The 27979-nt window shown below is 39.3% G+C and overlaps 1 protein-coding gene and 1 long non-coding RNA gene across 6 annotated transcripts; one reads left to right on the top strand and one right to left on the bottom strand.

The window, feature by feature from the left end:
• Window positions 1-137: 137 nt before the first annotated feature.
• UPF3A (UPF3A regulator of nonsense mediated mRNA decay) lies at window positions 138-24483 on the bottom strand. 5 transcript variants are annotated; one of them, XM_029998693.2, is made up of 10 exons: window positions 24227-24482; window positions 22176-22282; window positions 16288-16394; window positions 14177-14275; window positions 13971-14081; window positions 10458-10513; window positions 10208-10366; window positions 8282-8442; window positions 4799-4873; window positions 138-1631 (listed from the first exon to the last, which is right to left on the bottom strand). In XM_029998693.2, exons 1-10 carry the CDS (start codon window positions 24428-24430, stop codon window positions 1433-1435), a joined length of 1278 nt encoding a protein of 425 aa, XP_029854553.1. In that variant the 5' UTR covers window positions 24431-24482; the 3' UTR covers window positions 138-1432. The 5 variants fall into 5 exon arrangements, with proteins under 5 accessions (XP_029854553.1, XP_029854550.1, XP_029854554.1 ...); XM_029998690.2 differs by having other exon boundaries at window positions 4579-4873; window positions 24227-24481; XM_029998691.2 differs by having other exon boundaries at window positions 1326-1631; window positions 4635-4873.
• Window positions 5753-21412, top strand: LOC115334507. The gene is made up of 3 exons (XR_003921133.2): window positions 5753-6043; window positions 14604-14651; window positions 19885-21412. It is a non-coding gene; the product is annotated as an uncharacterized LOC115334507 (long non-coding RNA).
• Window positions 24484-27979: the final 3496 nt, after the last annotated feature.

The following is a 27979-nucleotide window of genomic DNA, read 5'->3' as shown; positions in this document are numbered from 1 at the left end:
CCACTCACATACATAGCTTGATATTAAAGTTCTTCTCAACTGTATTTTTATCTGCTTCTGAAGACTACAAAGTGGCATAGCATCTTACTTGATTTTCTAGAGTAATAGATGAAAAAATCTCAGATCACATCTCAAAATCATAGTCAAAATCTTTTTGCTTTTATTCTACTTAATGCATAATATCTGGGAAAATACAATAAATAATTTTTCAATCTAGAACAATTAGATGTTATGCTTAATAATAAAATGTTCAAAGAGGATGTAAAAATAAATTAATATCTTACTATTTAACTTCAACGACAAAGCAGGTCTCAGTTTCAGACAACTAAGAAATTTTCAGCCATGAAAGATAAATGAACGTATTCTGCCCTTCTGTAAACATGCGGCTACCATTGAAACCAATGGAAGATATGTATATACACACACATATATATATACCTATGTGCCTGCATCAGAGGGCAGAATTTGGCCTAGATCTTACAAAATGGTAGTTTGCAGTTGACATTCATGTGTGTTTATTTTTTTAACAAATAGAACTGTAGAGCGTTCACGTATCATATATTTTCCAAATCCTGCAACTGCAACTTATATGAAACATTAGCATATAAAAAGTCATCACTGTACAACCACTTTTTTTTAAAAGTCAGTGTCAAAAAACATAAAAAACAGCTAATTTATTAAAACCAGATATACTGTATAAGTGCTGAGGTTTGCGTTAGCTTTCTTCTGTTTTAAGCACAAGAATCTATTAAAACATAAAAGGCAAAAGTGGCTCAGAAAATTATAAACTCTCTAACAACATACTTGTAGCTTTACCAACACTTATCTGACGCTATAGTTAGTTGAAAAACAACGTAAACACAATGAGGTACAGATACCAACGGACATTCCTCACAACTGTGCAAACTGTGGGCCTCATCCTGCAAACACTGCTGGCTCCAGAGCTTCCTCCCAGGGCTGGTCCCACCGAGTCCAACGGCAACTCCCTGCAGCAGCCTCTGCCGCTGCCATTTGCAGGAAGGGGTCCTGTGACCCTCACGTCATGCACCAAATACATTTAAAGTGCCTCAGATTTCAAGCTGATGCAAATTTATATTTCATTTCTTTAGACTTGAAAAGGTGAAATAGCTTCTGAAAAGTCTTATATAAATACTCCTTTAAAACTATTACTTTTTCTATTTCAAGGTAAATCTAATAAAATATTGAACTGCTTTTAAATGAGGCAAATGGTGTTTGCACTGCTTTTTGTAAAAAAGCAACAATACTCCTTTGCTGTAAGATACTTTATACATCTCCAGTCACTCTTCCCTTTATTTTACAGAAAGTAAGAGGCAGAGCAATTATAATTTTGTTGGTGCAATCGCCTGTGGAATTCTGAAACAGCCCTGTGGAATTTTTTTGTGATTACACTGAATCTTACGTTCATCCCTTTTCACAAGTCTTTCCTCCAGTTTGTTTTATTCTGCTTCTTCACTCTTCTCAGAACCACCTCCAGCTGAATTATCTGCCTCGTACTTTTTATCAAGGACATCTTCAAAGGATTTCCCACTGCAGTCATAGGTTTTACTTGTAGATCCCATATGTGTTCGAATGCGAGCTCCTGGCTGGTATAACTGCATGGCTGGGCGATCCTAGAAGGAAGGAGATGTGGTTAATGCTCTGAGAAACCCGTGTGGGATACATATGTGGGATTTTAAAGTGATGAATATTTGTGAAGAAAGTAGATTTTGTGTTAAATCGCTTTACATTTCGTAAGACCCAGGAAAAAAATGGAGTGTAATGAAAATTGACTGAGTATTTAGCATCTGTCTTGTTTATAACACTATTCTTGGGAGCCAAGCATTTTGAATAAAGCAAGCTGTAAAAATTAAAGGCCCTATGATACAGTTAATGTAAACAAGGAGAAATACTGCAGACAATTATCAAACACAGCATTACAGGTAAAACCGAAAAATGCTGCTACCTTCACTAACATCAACCCGGAAGGACAACAGCCTGGGCACTTGCAACTCTGCAGATGAATGACAAATACTAAACATAAGCATAAAAAAATAAGACAAACCAGAAAAGTTTAGCAGGTAACAGCTAGAAAATTATCCTCAACTGAACTTTACCAAGTGATATGTGTGCAATGCTCTTCAAATCATCAATCATTACCACAATTTAAACATGGCATGCACATTTGAATTACACGTATCAAAATAAAATTGCATAGTTATTGCTCCACTTCATCATGCCTTCCATACTGAGTATAAGAGGAGGGGAATTCACCTGCTGATAATAAACAAAGTAAGTACAATTTGAGCATGTGCAGGCTTTGGGAGTGACCCAATCGTACACATGCTGATTTGATCACTGGAAAATGGAAGGAGCCAGTTTACAAGGAAGACACCTCAAACATGCAAATGGTGATGTTCTGTAGCTCTTGAGAGCACTTTTTATTCTTGAAATTTCAATAATAAAACATACTGTTTAGGAACTCTGCTTAATAAGTCTTTTCCTACTAGGAGTATTTTACTCTCACAAATACCAGTTTTTAATGTTATGAAGCAACCCATTCACCAAAACCTGAGCTTTTTGACCAAAGTCTTCTGTTAAGTTTAGCAAACAAAATTAAACAGCCTATTTTAAGACAGTGGCAGAGCACTGAAATTGTCCTACATCAAACTATATTAATTTCCAATTGCCTTCATAATTTGAAGTCATTCTGATCTCTTGTTTTTTCATTCTGTTTTCTTATTCCCAATACACAATTTCCCTTTTTCTTTCTTTTCCCTTCACCTTTGTCTTTTTTGCTCCACTTTTTTCTCCATCTCTTTAGACCAGGTATCGAGATTCAGTATTGGGCCATACAACTAGATCATTCTAGTTAGTGCTTTGTGGTGTGGTATGAAATGCATAACATGTATCTTTCTACATCACAAACAGCTGCATAAAACTAGATCCTCTGACAAGCAGTGCCCACTGGAAAGTTTATGATAAAGGGTCCAAACGATTTTTCGTATCACAGACTCTGTACTTCACAGTTCGCATGAAAGCTAGCACAACTGTTACTGACACCGGAAATTTCCTGTTTTCTAATTAATTCTTACAAACTTCAGAAAGCAGCTCAATCTCTGCCTAAAAACTTGTGTTGGCGTTGTTAATTCTACTGGTAAGTTGGAAAACTCAGCCCCTAACTCTTACCTACATGATAAATACTCTAAGGAAAAAAGTCACCACACTGCAAAGAACTTTACTGATATTGCTTATTCTGTTTAAGGAACAAATCTAGCACTTGAAGTGTGCACTAATCCACAGACTCAGCAAGCTACCAGAAGTGCAACGGGAAGAAATAAAAAGGAGGTGGCTTCTTAAGGCTTGGCAAAGGGCCCCCAAGACCCACCATCCAGTTCCAAGGTTGCAGATTATTTCATCAGACTTCAAGAGCAGCATGGCAAGCAGGAGGAAAATTGTTTTTCCCACCTTCCTGTTTCTGAACTAGCCATTTTTCTGACTGTTCTACAGCTTGAGCCGCTGGTGTGTGTGGAAAGTGGCTGATGTGTATATGCAGACAAATCTCACCCATGCTGCCCAGCTGACCTTTGCGTAAACAAAAAGCGGGGCACACCAGGCTTTCTGTGTTTGCCCAAGGTGACTTGCTTGACGCGCACAGCAAGTCCACCTGGACTTGCTCTATGCACACTCCATACAGACTCGCTCGGCACGTGACCACTTTACTCCTTGTCAGCCTTAGCCCACATCACAGATCAGTCACTTGGTTTGAAAGAAGAGTTTCACAGACAGAATAAATTTCTACACAAAACAGTGTTTCGGTCATCTTTTGTGGAAAATCTAGGATCAGAAAGGGAGAGAGAATGAGAGTAACAAGGAGAGCCACCTCCTGAAAAGAGCCTGAAATCAGGCATTCTGAGAAAAATTATGCCCATGTCTCTGGGAGACAATAAGGGACAGCTCTACTGCACTCCCTACTACAGGCCCCGCTTGCGCTGGTTTTGCACCTGCTCTTTGCATGACAACGACCACGAGAATAATTCATCCTAACCAAACAACAGGCTTTTCATACTGGCAGGTATACAATACTGAAGAATTTGCACATTCACACCCTCTAAATACAATGGTCTCTGAATTAGCTATTTATTTAAGTACTTATAGTTCCTCTACTGAGCAATGCCTGGCTAATCCACAATTACTTTATGAGCTGGGTAATGAAAGTACATTTTTAAAAGACCAGCATGTCACAGTTTTTAAATTTCATTACTGATCAGAAGTATAAAAATCTTTAATACATTCATAAAATACAAGGCTTCCAAGAATAGCGTTCTAAAAATGCTAGGGTTGAAAGGCAGACAAAAAGTCTTTTATATATTGTAAATATGAGTGAACAGAGACCTGTAACCTTATTTTAAATGCTGCTGTCCTCTGATAACAGTAGAAAGTAGTCTGCATTTTACTGAAAATGGAATAAAGAACTGCTTTTTTTGAAAAAGCATCTTTATGCTGAGTTTGCAAAAGCAAAACCTGTGATCTCGAAGCATATTTAACTAATGAAAGATTATCCTAAATGAATAAAAGAACCTTATTTCTTATGCGCTCCTTTTTGGATGCCATGTCATCACACTTGTCCTCTTTACCCAGTTTGTCTACTGCCTCCACAGTGAAGCTGTAGTTGTAGTTCCCTTTCTTTCCTCTGTCTGGGTTGTATCCTTTCCCCCATTTCAGCTCTTCTTCATTCCTTCTCACAAACTTGTCAAACTCATAGTGAGCTCTATGCTTTCTGCCATCATCCAATCGATACCTTTGTCTTTCAGGTTCTTTTTCTCGAAATCTTCTCTCCAAATCTCTTTGCTCTTTGTCACTATCATTTTGTGACCTACGAGTACGTATAAAAAGAAAGAAAATCCAAGCAATTAACAGTAAAACAAAACTGCTGAAGGATGCAATACAAAGCCTTCGACTTCAACAGTATTCAGATCAATTGTATGGCAAGGCTGGTTTCTTCTCATTAAAAAGGGGTTATGTGCAATTTTGCTGAATGTGTCATCCATGTATGTCCGGCCCTGGACTATGCATTCAGTTCAAAATAGCGGTCAAAGCTTTGCAAGCAAAATCAGACTTTTGTGCAACTGTTGTGGAAGGCACATTCTTCAACTTTTATCCCTCTTCTTTCCAGTCCCATAAATAGTTCCCCAATACTCTTCACATACATACATGCTGCATGATTAGGTCTTGTGGCCTGTTCTTGAGGTGACTCATGTACATGAATATTCCCTTGAATTGGAACATGCAGGGCCTGGAGTAATTGTGCAGGTATCATGTACCAATGTGTAAAGTTTTATGACTAACAAAAATTATTCACTGACATTGCAACTTGCAGAATGCATTTGTGAAAATGAAAACTTACATTGCAGGCTTTTGTTTATTATGTCTCCAACTAATTTAGCCTACCTTTGCATATTTTATTTAGGCAAAAGACCATTACCTTACCACAACATAATACTTAATTTCTGCTATGCTGCAATGAGTCTATATTATAAAGACTATTAGTTTGCAACATTTTGCTGCCTGTCTGATACAATTCTCAGCTCTCTTATTCACTTCATTGTTCCTGTTCAGCAAGCGGGTGCTTCTCTCATACAGCCAAACTGCAAATAATGAAGAAAGATTACAGAATAGATTGAACTTTAAAAGGAGCAAACACAGGCAATTTCTTTTTATATAGTACATATGTATAAATACTTAAAATTGAAACAGGAAAGTTGCTTTCGACAGTCTGCTCACATTTTGGGAATCAGCACACAGAATCAGAGAGGATGGAGATTTTCTAATGCTGTAGTGATCAAATTGTGATACGCTTCTCATTTAGAATGGTTTAATATCAATAAAAGTTTATCTTTCTATATCACTTTTTTTTTTTTTTTTTAAATAACAGGACTGTGAAAATTGTCAGCCTCTGCCATGAACTTGGGCACTGGTGGGGCTGCCAAGACAAGGGCCCCATCTTGGGAAGAGCTGGAGGTCAGCAACAAAACCCGAGTGACAGGTAAGTTACTCAGCACTCTGCAAGACTGTGCTTGTGTTAGCTATAACACATTCACCAAGTGGAAGCAACGTCCCAGCTGTCACAGACACTTGAATCAATCACAGTTACAGAGATACTGTACCTGTAGCATAGATACATATATATAAAATACTGTGTTAGCTCTCAAGCGGTATGTGGCTGTAAGTTGTTTTGTTTCACATTTAATATGCTATTCTAGACACTAACTCCAAATCCTAGCAAGGCTCAGAGCGTGACCTTCCAAAAAGCCAGAAAGACACACCTCCACTTGGTGCTGCAGCACTGCCTGGTACCCGTCTCTTCCCCTGCCTGTTACTGCGGGTGAGGAAGGAATGGATGGGCCTGGAGGTGGGCAGGTTACAGGGATACAAGCTCCAGTTCAAGAGTGGTTGAAGTGTCTTTCTAAAATTCAGTCGCGGCGAATGGGCAGGCAAGAGTGGAAATGGCAGGGTACAAATGACAGGTAGAAGAGAAAGTTACACAGCCAGAGAAAGCAAGCAGAAATGAATGGAAGGGAATGGAAGCATACTTCTGTTTGGGATAGTTTCAAATCCGTATGTGACCATGTACACTCATGCACCTACTGAGGTTTTAATTCATGGTAGAAAGCTATTGCTACTGAGCCTTAAAACATGGTTTCAAACAGGCAATTCAGTCTCTTGCATGTAGAGTTGGAAGTTAATAGTTTATTACCGATTTCTGAGTCAGTGACAAAGTAGGTTCAACTTTAATTCTCGATTCAGCTGAAATAGCTCATAGCTTGCTACCTAATCACACCCACTAATAATCATGATGAAATGAGCGCTTGGAAAGACAAGGTAACACTTACTGTACCTGCGCAGCCAAAAGGATTCTGTTTTACACCTGGAAAACCTACATTAATGCCTTATTAAACTTACAGGATCAATAGTAAAAATGTTACATGGCACCACCAAAAGCTTCATACATAAAAAGCCTTATTAACATACAACTGACTTGCCCCTGCAAGTGTTTCTGTTGAGCCTGTTCTGTTTTCCTTTGTTGAAGAACATCAACAAAAGAGTTGCTGAATATTTTCAGTTTCCATTAGAGAATGTGAAATGAAAGTTTTCAGCATCTTTTAGGACATACTGAACATACTGAAACATTAGCCCATGTCTGAAGTCCTTAGTCAGAGACAAAAAAAGATGAATAATGCATGTAGGATATTATTAGTGAACCGTTTCTTCAGTTAGCAAATTCAGTGGGTTTATTTTCCAGTGTTCAAAGTTTCTTTATTTTTCCATTTTCCATTAAGAGAACATTTGCAGTTCCTGCATACCTTTCATAAAAATCAAGAGCCTATGTGGACAAAGATAAAATTTAAACTACTTAGAATAGGCAGGTAGCCTGCAAGGCTCCTAGAAAACAATCCCAAACTTCCTCTAATACTTCATATATAATACCTTAGGTAACTAACTTAAATGCTCAAGCTTGTCCCTATGTACTGCAAAGTACTTTGGAGAGCTTAGCTAAACAACTCTACTGAAGAACAAAGGATTATTTATCTCAGCTGCATATTATTCTTAGTTATGTATCTTACATGTTTCATGGCTGAATCCTGCTTGCGACGGGACACATGTGCCAAAGGACAAGAGAGAGAACCAACTGCTGAAAACATCTGCAAGACATTCCCAGGCTACAGTAGTAACAGAACTGAGCTGTACCTCTTGTTCCTACTATTACATATGTAACACAAAAGGCAGTGGGGGACAGAGACAGCCTTCTGCATGTATCTATCGTAAGGCTATCATTCACACCTTAACTCTTCTGCCATTGTCCCATTTACCAAACATATTCATATGTTTATTGCAGAAAAACCAAGGAAGGAAAAGTAAGGCATCCTACCCAATTTAGTCTTTGACATCAGTAATGGAAGGAGGGCCTTACCCAAGCTCTTAATGGGGAACAGGTGAAATAACAGTGAAACTCTGAATGACTTTTCACGCAGAAATCCTTCCAATCTGGGATTTCAAAACATTTCACAAACAACAAACTGCATCCACTAATACTGCCATCAGGTCAGTAAGCTGTTACTAAACACACCTTTTAGAAAAAGGACAGCGAGAGGTTTGCTCACACAGAGAATGAAATCAGTTCTTTGCTGACAGCCAGTCAATGCACCACTTAATCATGTTTAAGCCTTGAGATGAAAGCATTTAGAATCAAAATTGAAGCCTAAAAGATATATATATTACTTACTTTTCCTTAAGTTCTTTTAGTGAACCCTCCAAAGATTTGGATTTTATACTCCCAGATCCAGGTGATTTATCCCATTTGTTTTCCTCAATGTCAGCTTCTTCACCTTTTTCTTTGTGCTTTTCACTGGCCAGTTCATCTCCTTTTTCAGGCTTCTTGAGAAGCTAAGAGATACTTGTTTATATTATTATGTGAAATTATTCTCCTCTGTTGTAACAGACATTTTAACAATGTATTTAATATATCAGTAACTTATTAAGATTGAAGATATCTTATTTAAATGCTAGGAATGTATTTTACAAAGTATGAAATTTAAAGTTATTTAAAAAGGGCAGTTTACTTTTGCTAAGGAGTGACAGTTATTAACAGGCATTCAACTGCATACTTTTTAATATGCTGAGAATACTGGAGAAAGCACTTACCTACTCTTCTCTCCTGAGTTTTATATATAAAGATATTATTATGGTCTATGATTTCTTAGAAATCATGTAACAGAGCTCAATGTCATTGACAATAAAATAAGTAGAACCTCTACAATACTACAAAGAGAGCAGGATTAATACTTCACTCCTTGAAATACTATATATCAAATGTGTGCCACATTAACTACTTGGGATAGACTGGCATATAGAAGTAGGTGCTTAGTATACATACACCCTGACAGAAATACAGACTGAGGAAAAAATTATAATACTAGCAGAAAAGATCACATTACATTTTCACCTGGGAGATTAAGATTTTCAAGAAGTCTGTTCCTTTCACAACAAATAACCCACACAGGGCTTGAGCAGCATCTAGCATTACAGGAATAAACTTTATAGAAGGACCCACTGTCTCAAACTATTTCTCTAACATTTCAGGTATAAGCAGAACATCTCACCAGTCTTTTCATTCTACCAGTTTTTCCTGAAATGAGCACAGGTTATTCTTCTCCAATATTTAAAACTTCTATAATGTTTCTCTCAGGTAGTATTTTCCTCTTCTTTCGGAGACAGAACTAGCTTTCAAGGTTACATCACCACAGTTATGTCATAAATACTGGGGTTTTTTGGACAACCAATTTTGGGTAATACATTTTAAGAAGCGAGTCCCTTTTCTTCTGAACTTCTACGGTGTTTTTCTTTATGCCCAGATATAAAAAAAATCTGTAATTCGGCTTCACAACTTACTGTTTTTATACATCCAGGTGAAGGAAACTGTTGTCCAGGAAGAAAAGAGGAAAGAAGTACACAGTTCTGTGGCTTCTCCCCACCACAAGATCTGGAGTGAGTCTGTGTGTCCTTGTGTTAAGCTACAGACTCTTTTACCAATTTTCCTCTTCAAAACAGCCTATAAAGCCTTTCCAATACCACAAAATTTAGTTCAGATGAATAGTTTTTATCTGTGTCATCTTATACAAGTAAGGTTTTAAATGTCCAGACATAATAGCACAAAATACACTCACCTAAGTGAAGTCATTAAAAGCACACTCATTCAGATTGTTATAAGGCAGCGCAGCCTCAAATTAGCAAGACTTGGTTAAAGCATACTATTAAAATACATTAGTTCTGAGCATAAACACAAAAAAACTCTCCGTGAATTTGGCTAGATGAAGATTTACATAACAGAAAGTGTTAAAGCCATATTTGCAATAATATTCCGACATGTTGGCACGGAACAATTTGGTTCTGTCAGGTTATGTTGGCATAGAATGCAGCAGTGTTGTATAAAGATATCCGAGTTACCTGCCATAACTGCATCAGCACATCATTGTACCTAAAGCAATTAGTCACACTTTCAAACAACGCTACTTAGTCAAAGCCCTACATTACTCTCCCTTCCAGTCAAAACTGGTTTGGTATCTCCACACTGTATACTAAATAAACAGTGAGATACCAAAGGAACTTCTGCATAACTTCAACAGAATAATGATCTTTTTCATTAAGGTACCTTGATCCTTATTTCTTTTTCAGAAATTTTCTTCTGCTTCTCCACTTCTTTTCTTTTACGTCTTTCCTCTTCTCTGCGCTTCCTTTTCTCTTCTTCCCGCAGACGTTTCTTCTCCAATTCTCTCCGCCTTCTTTCTTCTCTTTTCTCTTCTCGTATCCTCTGAAGAATTCAAAACAATTAATTGTAAATTGTCCAACGGAAAACCACAAGAAACATAAATGTTGAACTTCAGGCAAAAGTCTGAACGTACCTGCTTTTCTAATTTTCTATTTTTAATATATTCCAAAAGGGGTGTTGTTCTTCTAGCTAAAACACAAAAAATTTGTGATATAGTGTTCAACTCCTAAAATATGTACTCATTTCTTTACTTTAGTACTAACCCCTTTTTTCTAGCTTTGTCTACAAGGGAGCCAAATAATTAATAAACCTATTTGTTTTATATATTTTTGAAGGCATTCCCACCATTCTGCTTTAGAAACACTTTGTTGGTTTTTTGCTGTTAGGGGTAGAAGCAACAGAGATATGTTGCATGATTATTCAATGTTTAATTAAAAATCGTATCTCTTCAGTTCAAGGGAATGGCTTATTTCTCTTGCTCATCAAATGGTTCTTTCACCAAAAAGGAAAGAAGTGTGTTCAGATTCTACTCCTACATTTTAACTTCATACATCAAAACCTAGCTATATTGCTGTTCATATGCAGCCCACATTACTGTCATCTCACATAGCACTTTTCAATCCCAGATTTCAAAGTACATCATTAAGGAAACATTTTCATTCTAATACAACATTTCCATTTAACTACCATTTAGCATTCACCTCTCCATGGGAAAATGGGATGAATAAGAGGTGAGTGGTTTGTCCCAGGTTACATAGCAAAGTATCAGCAGATTCAATAAAACTCTGGCTTCCCAAATAACAAATAAAATGCCTCATCTACTGAAATCACACAGCCATTCTTATGTTACAGAGCTGTCTCTCCACACTCCGAAATCTAGCCTAAACCACCATCCTGAACCATCCCAGAATTCTACAAAAACTTGGATAACATCATCAAATTATATATCATGTATAGCATTCATGACTGTCAGTATTGAATTCAAACTTGAATTCATGTACTTACAGCTGTGAGTAGTTACAACACATTTTGTCAGTCTTGGATGTCCCAGGACAGAGTTACAGAAAATGTTTACTACTAGAAATTGCTCTACAGTTATGTATAGGATTCTTCCTTAAACCAGAAGAAAATTTCACTATTGGAATGTATGACAGGATTTGGAAGAAAAAAAGAAAAGAAAAAAAGGAAGAAATAAAGTTTTCATCAAATTTGAAATGGCACAGCCAAAATCTAGACACAATTCATATCCCAAAAACATTTGAATGTTTTTGTCTTGAAAGTATGAATATCCTGCAGGCAACCCATTCATTAATGATAAAACCTTATTACACAGTTATGAATGGGAAGGCTCGATAGGATTCAGTATTTATTTTTAGCAAGTATCAATGATCAAAAGCAACAATGAAAAAAGATTCTTGATTTGAGATCTTCCTCCCTCTATCCCTAGATTTCACATGCTGCCCCCCCCCCCCCGCCCCAGCCCTGTGCATAATTTCTGATGAATTTTAGGTCCCCAGCACCCTACCAGTTCCTCAGATTTGCAGCTCTGCCTCTCTCCCCTGCTCCCCTAAGTTCCCCTGTCTGAGCAGTGTCAGCCTCTGGGCACTTTTACATGCTGGAAGTGATCATAAATTGTAACTGGCGCGTCTGGGGAAAGGCTAAGCTGCACTGGGAGTCCAGAACTTGGCCCTAGTCATGACTAAGGCTGTGGTGCAAGAGGTTTAATCAGAAATTATAACTTGAAGTTCAAGGGAGAGAAGCAGTGTGATGAGTCCTATCAAAAGAGGAGGGCGAAAAAGAATGTTGATCAAACCTGAATCTTACCCATCTTATTTATGAGCCTTACCACAAACAAAAATCTAAGCAGTTTTTCTTACAATGTTTAAGAAATTTTACAAGAAAATAAATTGCAAAATGATGACCTGTGTCAGCAACAACTTTTATATTTTATCTCGCTCTCTACAAACAAGCCAGAAGAATGAGCTTATCTTCATCTTCTTACAGAGAAAATCTGTTTTATATTTCTCTGTCTGAAACTGATGAGCCAACACATCTGACAAGATGTGTAAAACATGTCAGTTTGCAGTAACACTACCTGGAGAAATGCTGAGAATGTGAAGCCCAATTCCACCAGCAAAGTCCTGGGCACATCTTTCATTGACTTCAGCAGGAGTAACACCTTTGAAACTGGACATACAACTAAATCCTTACTTAATTTTGCTATGAACATGCTATCCACTGAAGCAATCTTTGGTTTTACATTGATAGCAATGGCCACGGTTTTGAATAGCAGAAAAAAGCAAGCAACTAACTTGATTTCCTGTGATTTAACAGAAACAAAACATTAAAACTCCTAATGTAAAGCTGACTTCAGCCAATATTGTTACTCAGAAATCTGCAACTCTCAGGACTAATCATTTTTATTGATAGAATATTTTTAAGTTAATAAATCTTTCCTGAAACTGTAAACTTTTTGTAAAGTTCTTTAAAAATTTTGACTGCTTTTACTCTGCTGTCAAATACTAGGGAAGATTTGGGGTAAATAAAAATTGTTGGGGAACTTCTCTATCTAGAGCAGCAACAAACAAGTTTTATTGATAACAGAATTACCTAAATACCCACAGTTCCAACATTTCCATTTACTCTAAATTGTTGAAGTTCCAAATTTCTCCAGTCAACTCTCAAACAGGAGTAACAAGTGACAGGACAAAAGGAAACGGCCTCAATTTGTGCCAGCGGAGGTTTAGATTGGATATTAGGAAAAATTTCTTCACTGAAAGGGTTGTCAGGCATTGGAACAGGCTGCCCAGGGAAGTGGTGGAGTCACCATCCCTGGAGGTATTTAAAAGACGTGTAGATGTGGTGCTTAGGGACATGGTTTAGTGGTGGACTTGGCAGTGTTAGATTTACAGCTAGACTTGATGATCTTAAAGGGCTTTTCCAACTGAAATGATTCTATGATTCTATTCTATGATTCTAATCAAAAGAGGTGGCTACCTTTACACTGTAAAGAAATAATAGCAAAGGTAGATTTTTCTTTTCCTACTTGATCAATTGTCACACCTAATGAAAGAGTAAGCGTTCTGCATGTTGTCACTTGGAGATAGAGCACATCAATATTCCATGTCATCCTGAAAGCTGCATACTGGCACTGAAGATTTCAGTGTTGATCTTACTGAAGATTCCCCCTGAGACTGTGAAAGCCATGCTGTATGCATACAGAAAACAAGGTGTTGCCTTACTCTAAAAGCTTGTGCAGAATCTTGACTGTGAGAACAAAGACAGATCATTTCATGTTTCTCAATAAAAGCAGCTAGTATCAGGGATCAATTGTTAAGTATTCAGTTATTTTATCTTTTAAAAATAAATCTTCCATCTTTTAATACATCTGTAAGTATGCAGAAGTATTAAGGACCTACTTCTGAAGCCACTGTGCATGCAAAACTTCCAGTGAAGTCAAGCGATTCCATGCATAGAGACTTAAAAGAGTAAGTGGGGTGTGTCCTGCCACTACATGGCGAGCTAACAAAAATTTAACTGCAAAATCTGTTAGACTGAACAGGTCAGCTCTTGCAGGTAATATCATAAAGATATAAAAATAATATAGTTAATATTCTCAATAATAAGAAAAATCAAGAAAACAGACCAATGAGTTCCCTTGTTTTGGCCTCAATCTCTCCCAAAAGAATCTCAGGATTGGCACAGATTTTCTCTTCATCAGCACAATAGCTCTCTAAAAATTTCCTATATTCTGGATCTGTGAAGAAAAATTTTTGAATTATGTTAATACTTTGCAGTACATGACAGAAATAGAATCTATTTTCCACCATGACGCCAAGAAAATATGTTTACCGTCTTCAATGCTCCCAGCCTTGGCATCTTTCTTCTTCAGCTTCTTTTTTGAAATCTTCTGGAATGGAGCAAATTCAACCACTGCAGGATACTCCAAACCTTAAAAGAGATCAGTGCTTAATTTTTTGAGGGGGAGAAACATTCCCTATGTTCAATTAAGATTTTCAAAACTCTTGAAACTTGTGCTGGGCAGTCTTACTTGAAATCAAAAATGAGTGTTTCTACAATCCCATCCTAAACTTCTAATGAAAAATTACATGTAGCTGTATTTTAGATTCAAAACAAAATACATTTATATTTGAATTATATACATAAACATTAAATATTTTTTGGACATGCTGACAAAGACTGTCAAAATGAAGATGACTATTGTTGTACGATAAAATTATTGCAATATCATTTATAATTCCCTTTTAATTCTTCACAGATATGGACTGATTAGAAACATTTATAGAAAATCTCAGCCTGACAAGTGGTAAGTACTACTGGGAAATGAATCTGAAACAATGGAGTTGCTTCTGTAAAGTTCTGTTTGCAAAAAGCTTAAAAAATAAATAAATGCTGGGTAACATGCAATAATAAAACATACCACCTTCTTTCAGAAGCAAAACTGTAAAACTCAGCATGTAGAATTGTATGAAACCTCTTTGTTTATGATGGACTATGCAACTTCTTGCCTGTGTTTACTGGCATGGATTCTTTGTTTTGAGTTCTGCCTTAAATATTGGATTCTTGTTTGGACTGGAGTCAGAACTGTGTGTAGCTTTTGAATTTTGCCTGGTTTCCCCTTGCAGCCAGTTCAAGATTATACTTTGCTCAAGTCCACTGAAAACTTGGCTTAAATCAGTCAGAACATTTGTCAACCTTATTGAACCTGGTAATCCTTGTTTTAATTTTAGCCTTATAAATGCAGTGCCACCATAAACCTCAGCAGAAGGCACCTTTGATCAAAACTTGTGTTCTTTATTTGCACAATCATGCCAAACTGGCCAGCAGTGTCCAAACTCAGTTTTGCAATGTACAGAATACCCTGGCTTCAGTCCAGCCCAACACTGAAAAACGTGCTTAATTTAGGCAAAATGAAGTCTTGGCAGAACCATAAAAACAGTTTCTTTTTAGTTTTTCATCTAAAACACACAGAATTTGAAATCTGGGAATCACACACTGAGAGGAATGTATTGTTCTCCATCTCTAGGAAAATCCATCCCAATCTGATTAGTTAGAATCCTATAGTTAGAAGCCTATAAAATATCTCAGGTAGGAAATGCTGAAGAGGAATTTGTTAGTTTGACAGACAGCTTCTTTAGAGATCAACTCTCCAGTAAGAGTGGACAGGACTACTTTTCGCAGGACCTCCGCAACACTGAGTGTACAGAATAGACAATGTCTATAGAAGAAACCCACAAGTCTATGCCTGTTTTATACAACCCATGCAATTTTTTACAGAAGGTATGAGTGAATATGGCAAGGAACTACTAAAGGGAAACCACCATTTCTTGGCTATGGCAGTCTCATGCTACTGTAGGAGACGTGGATTTATCCACGCCTACATTACAGAGTTTTTCCTTTACTGTTGGGCAAACTTTTGCAAACTGAACATTTTAAAGATGGCAATCAATTTTGTTGCTCTTGTTCTTGGAACTCAACTCAAGATGTCTGCGAATGCTCTAAAAAGTCAAGCTGTACATATCTCAAAGTGGGCAACCAAAATGATGAAGTCAAGTTTTTGTCTTGCTTTTTCAAAATGAGAGTAAGTGGCACAACTTTATCTCACAAAAACACACTGAAGGTGTAACGATTCATGCTTCCAATGTGTTCGGTTCCTGTTGTGATGAACTTGCATAAGAAATTATCTTAATAGGATCTTGACAGTGTATTGCTTAAGGTACAAGAATGCAGATAAAGCATGCACACCACATAGACAAGCAAGACTGCAGGGACAAATATATTTTGCACTTCATTATCTTTTAAGTGCTAGATTTTGATACATTTTAATGTAATTAACTGTATATTGAGGAAAAAACTGGTGTAATTAGCAAAAAGGAAGTAAATTAATGTTCTAAAATGGTATATGTATATATACATACTTAATATCTTACAAATAGTCCAACCTTTATTATCAATGAAGACATAGCCATCAAAGCGATCTCTAAAAAGAAGGATGTCCTCAGGATTTCTAAAGTTAATGTATGCTCTTGAGTAGAGATGAGGATAAAGGCTGCAACAAGAAATAAGTTTATTTTCTGTTATTTACTATTCTGTTCAGGACTAGGAAAAAAGTAAAACTAGAAGGATCACACTGCAATTTTCATCTTTGAGAACTGGCTACGTTAAACATGCATATCGAAGTCTTTACATATACATATCTAATTACATACGTGACAAAAAGTAACCGAGCAACTGAGTTCCTGGATGCAACTGTGAAATTTATTCTGAACTGAAACAAATATTTCTAGTGTGTTTTGTCTCCCTAAATTGCAGAGCATACACTTCCATTGTGCAGGATCAAAGCTTTAAGTCTAGTATTTCACCATTTAAGAGATATGAATAACAGCAGTGCTTCTGGGGAACTTCTTGGGCATGCTAAGATAGTCTTCTGTCGTTGAAACAGAAGTAAAAGCATCCAGTGAAAGGGTAGTTGCCAAGCTGTCACTCCACCTTTAAGAATGATTAAATAACCTAATAATTGGCAAGATAATCCACTGAATTATATACAAATAAATAAACTCCCTCTGACATGCATGTGTATCAATATATATGCTATGTCTAGTTGTGAAGAACAATTACTGTGAAAATCCAAAGCATTCTAGCAAAAGAAAGAACAGGTACTTACCTAAAATAATTCTGATTCTTCAAGAATTTATTGGCATAGATCCCACCCCAAGGGTAAATATTTAATGTGCCTGATAAAAACCTCAGGGTTGGCACACCACCAACCACAATGAAACTGAGGTAATTTAATGAATTACCACCCATCAGCTAAGTTATTGTGAGTCATGGCATGTACATGCTTTAAACGCCCACAACTGTGATATAAAAGTTTGGCTTAAACTGCCTTCAGTGATGGCTATGCATTACGCCAGGTTTTTGAACGTACCTGAACATGAGCCCATAAATTTAAAATACTATTAATAATTCATAATATTATTGCCACACGTGGCCTGTCTTCAGACAAACTCACCACCACCAGCAGGAGACAATAAATACACACAGTTGCAAATGTATTTCAATCCCATAGCTATTTCAGAATCAGATTTCACAATGAGTGAGAAAGAGCAAAAATATGGGTTGGATCACAGTTTCCACACATGTGGCAGCTCAAAGAAACAGTTACTACAAACCAAATAATTTTTTCTTTTTCAAATGTGCATCCATATGGATCCCACTTTTGAGTGTTAAAAGTTGACCATAAAGAGCAGTGCTGGCAATAACTAACCAATGATTTTGTAAACCCACCAAATTTGTTTTTTGGTATGGTAGCCAGGAGAAACGTTTAAAAAAAACTAGAGGGCTTTTTTCATTTAGATGTTTTGCAAATACCAGCTACGGAGTGTTTCTACAGCATGCAGAAGATAAGCTGTCAAGAGTGCTTAGTGTATAAAAGCCTGATCACTGAGTGTTTCAGACCCCTGTCTTAGGCTTTTTACCCAGCAAAGTGTGTAATGAACCTAAAAAAAACCGCCTAAAAACCCCCACCTAAAATTCACTCTCTAAATGGGAAGCTGAGTAAACCTAGCAAATTGGAAATGCTTAGCACTGGCCTGCATATAAAACGCTGTCTCTTACTCTGGGTTTCAGATACCTGACTTCCAGCTGCTGCTCCCCACCCTGGATTCCCTCACCTATCCACTTTTGTACTTTGTATTCAGCAGTTATTGGATAAAATACAGCTTTTGCTCTTCAGGATTTTGCCTTCCAGCTGAGTCCTTCAGAAGGGCCACTGGACTCTGTGTGCCTTCTCCTTTTTTCAAGTAGCTACCAGCATAGGCTTCATTCAGGATTCAGTTTTGAGGTTGCATGGTTAGTTTTATAATCAGACAGCTGGTTCTATTCTGCCATATGTTTGCCATCTATAACACTGCTTTCCATCTGTATCATGTTTTGGACAGATGCACTGCACATGATGTTGGCATCTCTGAGATATCACTTAGAGCAATCTCTATGGAAATAACCCATATGAGTCTGACTGTACATGTTTCTTCAGTATAACACACTATTTCTTTGTTTTCTGCCATGCATTCAAGGGTATTCAATCTTTTAGGTTACGTGTATTTCTATGATACTCAGTCTATCATCTCTTCAAGCCCTTACTTTTATAGTAATTTTAGTGACAAACACATTCTAATAGTTTACTTCTACGAAGTATCTTTTAACACAGTCGTGTAAAAAGATTGGTATACAGGAAAGCAATTTTAAGTAGTTATCTACAATATAAACAGCAACATGCAAACTATAGAAACAGCCAGCTAAGTAAAAATACTTACCAACTTATTGATCATGGTGTGTATATATATAAACATATGTAGTATATAAATATATAGATCTCTACATTTAAATTTTGGAGTGTTAAATAAACTCCTCCGTCCATTCATATATTACATAATAATTTCTGATCAAACGGCTAACTCCTCATCTACATTGTCACGTCAAGCTAAAATCCACTGGCCTTCATCCTCTTGTCTCTCACCTTCTGTGGTCATTCACATAGTGGATGGAACTGGCATAATTTTAAATTAACTTAGCCTTTCCTTTTTACAGATAAAAATGAGCACAATTTGCCCGGCAGAGGAGAAGCAGAAATGCTGTGCAGTTGTGATGACACTGTCACTCATTCCGTCCAGAACACAGTAGTGGCGGTTCCCTTGAAGTTCTAAATGCACTGCCCCTTCAGAGCTGCAGTTCCTGGGCGCACGCTGCCATCCGACAGCATTAATGCTATTTGCCGACAGCGTTAATGCTATTTGCCTACAATAATCCCAAGTAAAATACTGGGAAGCGGTTATGAAGGGAAAAGGAGGCACGCTGTTTGCAAGAAGCTTTATCAATGTCTGTGATATATGGTATGGCATTGACTATTTGACTGGCTTTCACATGAGAAAAGCTCCTATCCAGATCTCTTTACTTTCATAACCTCACAACACTATTAACAAGTCCTAGCACTCAGCATTCAGTGCCAGTCCCAAGCAATGACCCAAACCCTGCAGGGCCAGAGCTAAATCACTTGACTGAAGTTTTAGAAGACTCAGAAACATTTACATGCTGACAAAAGAGAGTATCTGCGAAAAATAGTTAATATTTGGAGTCTGAGAACAAGACAGACTGTCAGGAAGGCAGAGTCTTTATTATCAGCTATAGATAGTGTGTCTATCCAACAAACATCCCTAAAGGCCATAGAATTAGTCACAGAAACAGTGTTTTGTTTGTATTTTAATGTCAATGTACAAGAGAGAATAAAGGTAATGCAATGAATCGGATGAATCTGAAAAAAATGAACAAAACACAATGCAACAGTCACTTTCAGAAATGATTTTACTGAAATGGATGTAACTGAAAAAGTGTTATACATTCATGACATTACTTAAATGAAATTTTAAGAAGTTTTATAGCTTGCCTATAATAAGACATTGTAAACTTAAAAGAGAACCTTTAGACTGCAAAAACAGAGAAACTTGAGTTGACATACGTATCTTGTTTGTTTTGTCCTGTAGGGTGAGATGACCTTGAAGTAAAAATGTAGAAACAGCTATAGTTAAGACCTCTCTATCCTCCCTCTGACAGCAACTAGTAGATAAATGCTTAGGGAAAGTTTATTAAAAAGGGGAAACTATACACTGACACTTCACCTAGTATATAATTTCAGGTACTTGCAGCCTAGGGACTTTGTAATACAAAACTTGTATCCTTGTGTTTAACAGGTTTTCATAGATAAATATTTGTCTAAATAAGTATTTTGCTAACTGCTCCTGAACCATTTTCAACCTCCATCATTTCTGGCATCAATTTCTGACAAGGAGCTCTACTTATACAAAAACATTTTTTTCTAGAGAGTTTAAATTTATGAAGGCAGAAGAGAACATGAATCCAAAACTGAGGAGGAAGAGAACATTTTTCTCCCAGATCATTATTTTATTACAGGGCTCATACACAGGACTGAAGGAAACTGACAATCCAAGTAATACATATCAGAGATACTGATGCTCAAAAAAAAGTTTAAAAACATGTATTCTTTGCTTGCTGCATCTTGAAGTCTAGTAGCAAAACAATATAAGAAATACAGCTTTATTTTCTTCACACTTGTTATTTTTAATCACTAAGATCTGCTCTTCAAGGCAAACGAATTTTTAAAGTTTTAAGCATGTCCTCATCCCTCTACCTGAATGAGCTCCTGTGTCATACATGCCATCTAACAAACTTTTTTATATATACACGTTCTGTCCCTAGCTATATTAAAGTATACAATGAATAACACAGCGTGAGAGAAAAACCACAGCATCCTTCAGCAGTAACCTGACATGGATGCAATTAAACGAGTGGACAGCAAGATTTTTGAGTACTCCAAATTTCATCACATGAAAGTAGAGAGAAAAAATGAAACTTTATATGTACAACTGTTGTCAGTGCCTTCTCTTTTCTAAGATGGCTGACTCCCTAAGTTCTTATGCCAACAATTGTTCTAGAAAATTAAAATTGTAGTTTTTTTAACTATGTCCTGGCATTTGTGCAACTAAACACACTGAAGACAGAGACACTCTTCTTCAGAGAATTTTTGGTTTGCCTTTGCTATTTTCCCCTTATCAAATGAACAGCTGGGACAGAAGCCTTAAAGAGACCCATTTGGAAATATGGATGATGAGGTTCAGAAGAAAAATATAAGTAACTACAAAGACTTTCAATCAGACTAAACTCTCCTCTTCCCTAACTTCACATCCTTTGTGGTTCTACCAGAAAAACGGAAGCACCTACTATTTAGTTGCTGCACATATGTGTAACTGTCTAGGTCAGGCAACTGCCATAAAGTTTCACTAAATAGACATTTGTTCCTTTCCAACTGTGGAATTGACTCTGAGAGAACCTATACAGTCAGAGTAAACCATCTAATAACATGGTGGTGGCAAGAAGTGGCAGCATCCTTTCAAATAATCAGCCCAGGAACTAGACTGTTCCAAGTGTAATTTGCCACAAACAATTCCCTAGAAAGGAAAGGCTATCTGCTCTGGGTGGGATCACCTGTAACTTTAGAGGTTGGTCAGTGATAAACATCCAGGATCTCTCTGTAGTCAATGGAAGGAATCTGGTGCCTGTGGAGGACAAGTCATCGCACACTAAGATAGGCTAAGATGGGCAAGATGGATCTTATACTTCAGTTTTTCAGAACACATGCAGATATAGCATACAGGGTATTTTGTTTATTATAATGGTTAAGTTCCTTCTCTTCTAGAAATTGTTTTGTTTGAAAGGGAACAGTATTCTACCACTATGATACTGAGTAAATTATATAAATATACTAGCAATTCTGATTTATTTTAAATCAACCACTATTTCTTTTTTTTTTTTAGTTTTGAATGTCACAAAAATGAATAAAACCAGCTTATTTGAAAAACTGTAAGACATAAATACAAAAACATGTAAGCAAACAAAGAAACTAAGCTCAAATGGCACTGATGAAAAAACTTCTGTGATATTTCCCCTAGGTTGACTCTTTCTCACTGCTGATAAACAGTCTGTTGCATTTTACCAATGAGAGTTGAAAGAAACATCAGAGTTTCAAATAAAATTACGTCCTATTCATACACAAAAATCTTATGTTTTAAAAACACCGGTGTAAAAGAAAAGGGCAGGAATGCATTGTCTCTGCATATGTATCCAGCTTTTCACAAATATTTTAACTAACAAAACTAACAAAAAGGTCTTGATGGAAAAAATACGTGATTTGGTATGTCCAAAATATGTTAATTAGGTTTTAAGCACCTGAAAACCTGCACAAACAGCTCATCCTCACCTGGGATCAGCAGTGCAAAACTCAAAATAATCATGAGCAGGTAGAGGATGTAGCTGTTCCTCCAGTTGCTCCTTAGTTAGACAAGGAGGAAGCCGTCGAATAACCACCTGCATATATAAAAGAAAATGGAGATTTATCTTTGATCTAAATACTGCAGAAAGAGACTAAACAAATCATATTACTCCACTTTAAAAGCTCTTCCTCAAATTGGGAACTTCAATTGGAGCATTAGCCTCCTAGTGATTTACCTTCTTCAACTTACGGACAGATGGAACAATTTCCCTATCTCAGTTTCTGTTAACATTGTAAAATTGTAGGGTAACTGACATATTCTGATGAAGAGCTTGAGAACCAGTGCAATTTAGCCAAGAACAGAAAATATTAACAAATAACCATAAAAATAGATATTGACTACACAAAATGTTTACAGTATATATTTTTAAAAATATTTAGTTTAAACCAGCTTTTAAGCCTTGTACGCCAACAATATTTTAGTGTGTTAGGTTTATGTGTCCAGGTGCTGGCAGTGGGGGCTGCAGGGATGGTGTGTGTGAGGAGAGGCCAGGGCTGCCCTGTGCTGGACACAGCCAGCTCCAGCTGATCCACCGCAGGGCACAGCGGAGCCCCTCAGCTACGATGGTGGCACCTCTGGAAAAGTGTACTTAAGAAACGACAGAAAAGGCTGCGCAGCAACGCACGAGACAGAGAAGCGAGGGGAAAAAAGCGTGAGAAACAGCCGACACCAAGGTGAGAGAAGAAGGAGGGGAGGAGGCGCTCCAGGCGCTGGAGCAGAGATTCCCATGGAGGAGACCATGGTGAGGCAGGCTGTCCCCCTGCAGCCTGTGGAGGACCATGGAGGAGTAGATATCCACACTGCAGCCCGTGGGGGACCCCACGCTGGAGCAGATGGAGATGCCCTGAAGGGAGCTGCAGCCTGTGGAGAGCCCACACAGGAGCAGGTTTTCTGGCAGGACCTGCAGCCCGTGGAGAGGTGCCCACACTGGAGCAGGTTTAACCTGAAGGACTGCAGCCCATGGAGAAAACCTGTGCTGCAGCAGTTCATGAACAACTGCAGCGTGTGGGAGGGACTGCCACTGGAGCAGTTCATGAAGGACTGTATCCCATAGCAGGGACCTCATGCTGGAGCACAGTTAGAATGTGAGGAGGAAGGAGCAGCAGAGAGGAGCTGTTCTGTCCACAACCCCTATTCCCCATCCTCCTACACTGCTTGGGGGCAGAGGATGTAGAGCCTGGGGAAGAAGGGGGGAGGGCAGGAAGGTGTTCTGGTTTTAATCTTTGTTTCTCACCATTCTACTCTATTGCTAATTAAAAAAAAATTAGAGTAAATTAATTTTTTCCAAGTTGCATCCGTTTTGCCTGTGATGGCACTTTGTAAGTTATGTCCCTGTCTTTGTCTCAACCCACTAGTTTTTTCATCTTATTTTCTCCCCCTGTCCTGCTGAGAAAGGAGTGAGAGAGCAACTGGCCGGGGGTCTGGCAGCCACCCAAAGTCAACCCACCACACTCAGGTAACCCGGCCAATAATAAAGGCCAGGAAACCGCACAGAAACCTTTGGGACAGAACGATGCCAGCACACAAAGCAGTAAAACGGCCATCAAGCTTCAGACAAGTCTATTCCCATTTCTTGCCAATATCTGAATGTCACCTGACTTAAGTTATAGTGATTTTCAGTGCTTCGGTTTTCCAATTTAGAAAACAGGAATAAATCAAATCTCACAGTACTCTATATAAATAATCTTTGAAAAGCGCTCGAACAAAGCCAGGGAGAGAGAAGTGCTCTTGTCCTTGCTTTGCCACAGCAATGGCCAATCTTGATTTCTGAAGAATTAAAGGCGAAAAGGCAGGCAAATCTGCAGCGCTGCCGCTGGGGATCTCAAAATACTGAAGTGAATAAACACCCTCACTCCGCAGATGAAGAAACGCCCGTTTAAACACCTGAATCTCCTGAAATTAAGACTCCGTCTGTGGGACGGGGCCTACCTGGGCCACTGACATCTCCTCACCTCGCCCCCCCCCCTCACCCCCTCACCTTGCTCAGAGCCGTTTTCTTCTCATCTCGCTGTTTACCCGGCGCCGGCTGAAGCGGTGGCGGCGGGGAAGATGGCGGAGGAGGGTTTGGCGAAGCGTCCGGGTCGCGGCGCGGCGACTCCCGCCTCAGCGGGGTGTCCATGGGCCACTTGTCGCGGCCGCCGACCCGCATCAAGCCCGGCCCGGCCTCCCGCTCCGACCGCATGGAGGAGCCGCCTCCGCCGCCGCCCGCAGCCAGGCGGAAACCTCGCGAGAACTGGCGGCTGGCCCGGCGGGATCTCGCGAGGTTTCGTTTGGCGGGAGGGGCGGGGAGCGGCGCTCCTCCGCCTCGTCCCCTCAGCCGCCGAGGCTGTGGCGGGCGGTGTCGTTGCCGCCGTTCCCGTTCTCCCTCACGGCGGGGAGAGGCGTTTTCAGCAGCCCCGGAGGGCCCCCACTGTGCCGGTGCGACGGGGGGAGGACAGAGAAACTGGGCCGTTTCCCTCCCCTCACGGCCCCCACCGAAGGTAGCCCGTGGCTGCTGAGGCCTGGCTCGGGCATCCCACTGCCCCGGCCTTACCTCTGCCTTGTACAGCGGGGTGGTCACAGCCACCTCGGGATGTGTCACCCAGGGTCTTAGCGTGCAGGGTCTGAAAGCTAGCCCGGTCCTGTGGAGAAAACAGGGTGGGAAAAGGGAAAAGGGGACGTCACTCGTTACTTGCATCAGCTCACAAGTCTTGTGCTGGTGGGGAGTTTGTCAGAAGAGCAGTGCCTGCACCCAGGCAATGCACAGCCAGCTTCAGCCTCCGAGGCCATGCCGCAGGCTTGAGGATTTTTCTGGCGGATGTCTCCCTGCCTTCCTGACCAGCTCCCCAAATTTCAGCTGCTGCTTTCGCTGTTACACAGCCTCACAGCCCGCGGTCTTCGGCATCAACCCCAACAGCTTTTGTCAAGTGCTGGTAGATGTTTGGCATCTGATCTATCTTGACAAATAAGAAGTGTCTCTAATAAGGACGCACAAATGGTTGTAGTCCATTCTCTGGCAGTGGCAAGTCCCTGGGGAGGTCACCAGTAATGAGCAGAATAAGGACAAGAACGCGGGAAGTATATAGCAATACAGCTTCAGAATAATATCTCACCTGCAAGCCGTCCCTGAATTGAGACACACACACCCCCAGGGGAAACTGGTCTTCCAGGTGGCTGGTCTGGAAGTAAGTACTGACCCATCAATCAGATCAAGGCTTACTCAGTCCTAGATTGCAATCAACAAATTTTGCTATGTCTAGATCCAAAAAGTTTCTTGAAACTCCTAGGTGAGTTGGGATGTCTTGGACTACTTCTCCTAGGCTTGGTGACAGAGGCACAGCAAACACCGAAGTAAGGGCACATGTCATGGGTGTACCAACGGACTCCTCTGGAGCTACTGAAACTAGACAGAATGAGCAAAAACACCTGCAGTTTAAGCAGAATACACATTGCCAACCTTCAGATGCTGCTGCATTGTCGGTCCTCAAACAGCTGTCCACAACACAAAGGAAATACATGATTTGATGCAGAATAATAAAAGCAGGTGGCATTGGCCGACGAAACTCTGAAATGTGTTATTCCTCTTCAAATTGTTTAGGCAATAGTACCTGGGAAGAAACTGTTGGAGCCATTTGCAGCAGAAATATCTTGTGGGTTTCCAAACTTATTCTGAAAACCTTCAAGGCAACAGCCAGGTCGCCCCACTCTGGGACAAGACTGACCCTTGCAAGAGAGAGATGAGGTTATGTGACAGAGTGAGGATGTCTCTTCTGGGGACATGCTGATAAGCTACTCAACCTGACAAGAGTCCTGAGGCACACATCATCAACCAGCTCAGAAGCTCTAACCTAACTGTAGCCACCTAAAGGGCTGGGAGCCAAGCCAAGTCATAGCAAGAATTCCTCTGACATCCAGGAAAAGTCATTCACAATCTAGGGCACTTTGCATACATTTCTTTCTAGGTAGCTTTTAATGCCAATAAATGAAAGCCAGCAACAGCCAGCCAAAAAACCTCCAGCAGATACCTGCCAAGGCACAGTGTCATGATATGCTGCCTTTATAGCAATGCCCGTTCTTGCTATTCCATCCATTTCTTCCCGCTCCTTCCACTCTGCCCCACTGATGACACTAATACAGCAGTGGTTTGCTGTCTTTGAACCCAAGAACTGATCAGACGGAGAAAAGGTTTTTAAACGCTGGACCAGTTCCCTGATTTGATTCACAACCTAACCACACAAACATTTGTATTACCACAGCTGAGGAAGTAGCACAGGGGTAAGTAGATTCCTGTGGGCAGTGGGCAGGGCAGGAATACTATAAACCAGTATTGTCATGAGAGCTGACATACCATCTAATCATAACTGGAGGGTACAGGAAGAAATAACAACTTTTATCAGTCTTTTAAAATACTTTGTCAATGAAAATAGTTGTAACATAGAAAAAAGGAAAAAAGCTTATATCCATGCCTGACATTAGACTAAAGGCCTGATTTGCCAGAAGACTTTTTTTGCCAACTTCCACGTAGAAATTGCCATGATGTTTTACTAGAAAACTAGGTTTACCTATGCTGGATTAAAAAAAACAACCCCCCCCCCAAAAAAAAAAAACCAAAAAACCATTACCGAGAAAAAGGAGTTCTTTGAGCATCAGCAATAGCCTTCTGGCTGCTCTTTGTGCAGCAAGCCATTGCTGTCACTTTATCCATGAGATGGTTGTCTTGGTTACAATCATTGAGGATACATAAGCACAGATATAAAAATAACTACCAAAATATCCTGTAAAGGATGATACTTTCCTAATACAGTAGCTGTTGAGACACAGTCCTTATAGAGTCTTAACTGGCCAGAGTCTTCTAGTATGCCCAGGAAAGATCTCCAGTTTACCTCAAACATAAGAATTCACCTGAACCACACACAAACTACCAGATACCAAAAGAAAAGAAAACCCTCTGTATGAACTTTTTAGCCAGCCACACTAAAGGAGAGACCCGATGCTGGCCAGGAGATGGGTATGCTTCCCCAATGATTCATTTTTCCCACGCTTTTCCACTGTGGAAAAAGTGGGATAAAGACTTTTCCTCTTAAGACTCATGGCTCATCCCATCTTTTTCAGAGCATGCAACTTTGGGTGAAGTCCTTTAGAACTAGGAAGTAAAACATTTTCATTCACCTTACTTCCTAATGTCTAAGAAAATATGGGATGGGTATTGAATTCTGCACTGGACATACTCCAATCCACATGTTCTAACATACAGAATGGTAACTTGGGCATCCATAATTCCCTCTGTGGAGCCACAGAACAAGTCCTGCTGTCACTGGGACAGAACCAGACTTTTCTACACTACTGTGCTGGTGCTCATAGGAAAGCGAGGGGATCTCCTGGACCCAACCAGATTTCAACAGTGAGAGCGTGTGCAATTGCTGTTAAAACACAGACTCTTCCCCTAGTTTTTCCGCATGGCATACCTTTGAATTTTAAAGCGCAGGTGTGCCTAGAACTTGAGTTCATGTTCAGTAATGCCCAGACACCTGGAGAACAGCCAATACCCTAGATTCAAACCATGTATGTGGCCTGCCTTGATGCAATGAAGTCTCCCTGATCGAGATGGGGATTCACGAGCATGCTGTTGGGAAAAGAGCCAAAGAATGAAGACATAATCAATCACAGCAAAGAAGTCTGCCTGAGCAGTGCAGCAAGCAAATAAGGTGGCAAAACAAAGGAAAAAAGAAAATTAGCATTTTGATTCACTAGC

The sequence above is a fragment of the Aquila chrysaetos genome, chromosome 23, assembly GCF_900496995.4.
Source record: "Aquila chrysaetos chrysaetos chromosome 23, bAquChr1.4, whole genome shotgun sequence".
Lineage (NCBI taxonomy): Eukaryota > Metazoa > Chordata > Aves > Accipitriformes > Accipitridae > Aquila > Aquila chrysaetos.
This window is presented reverse-complemented; position numbering and strand designations above follow the sequence as displayed.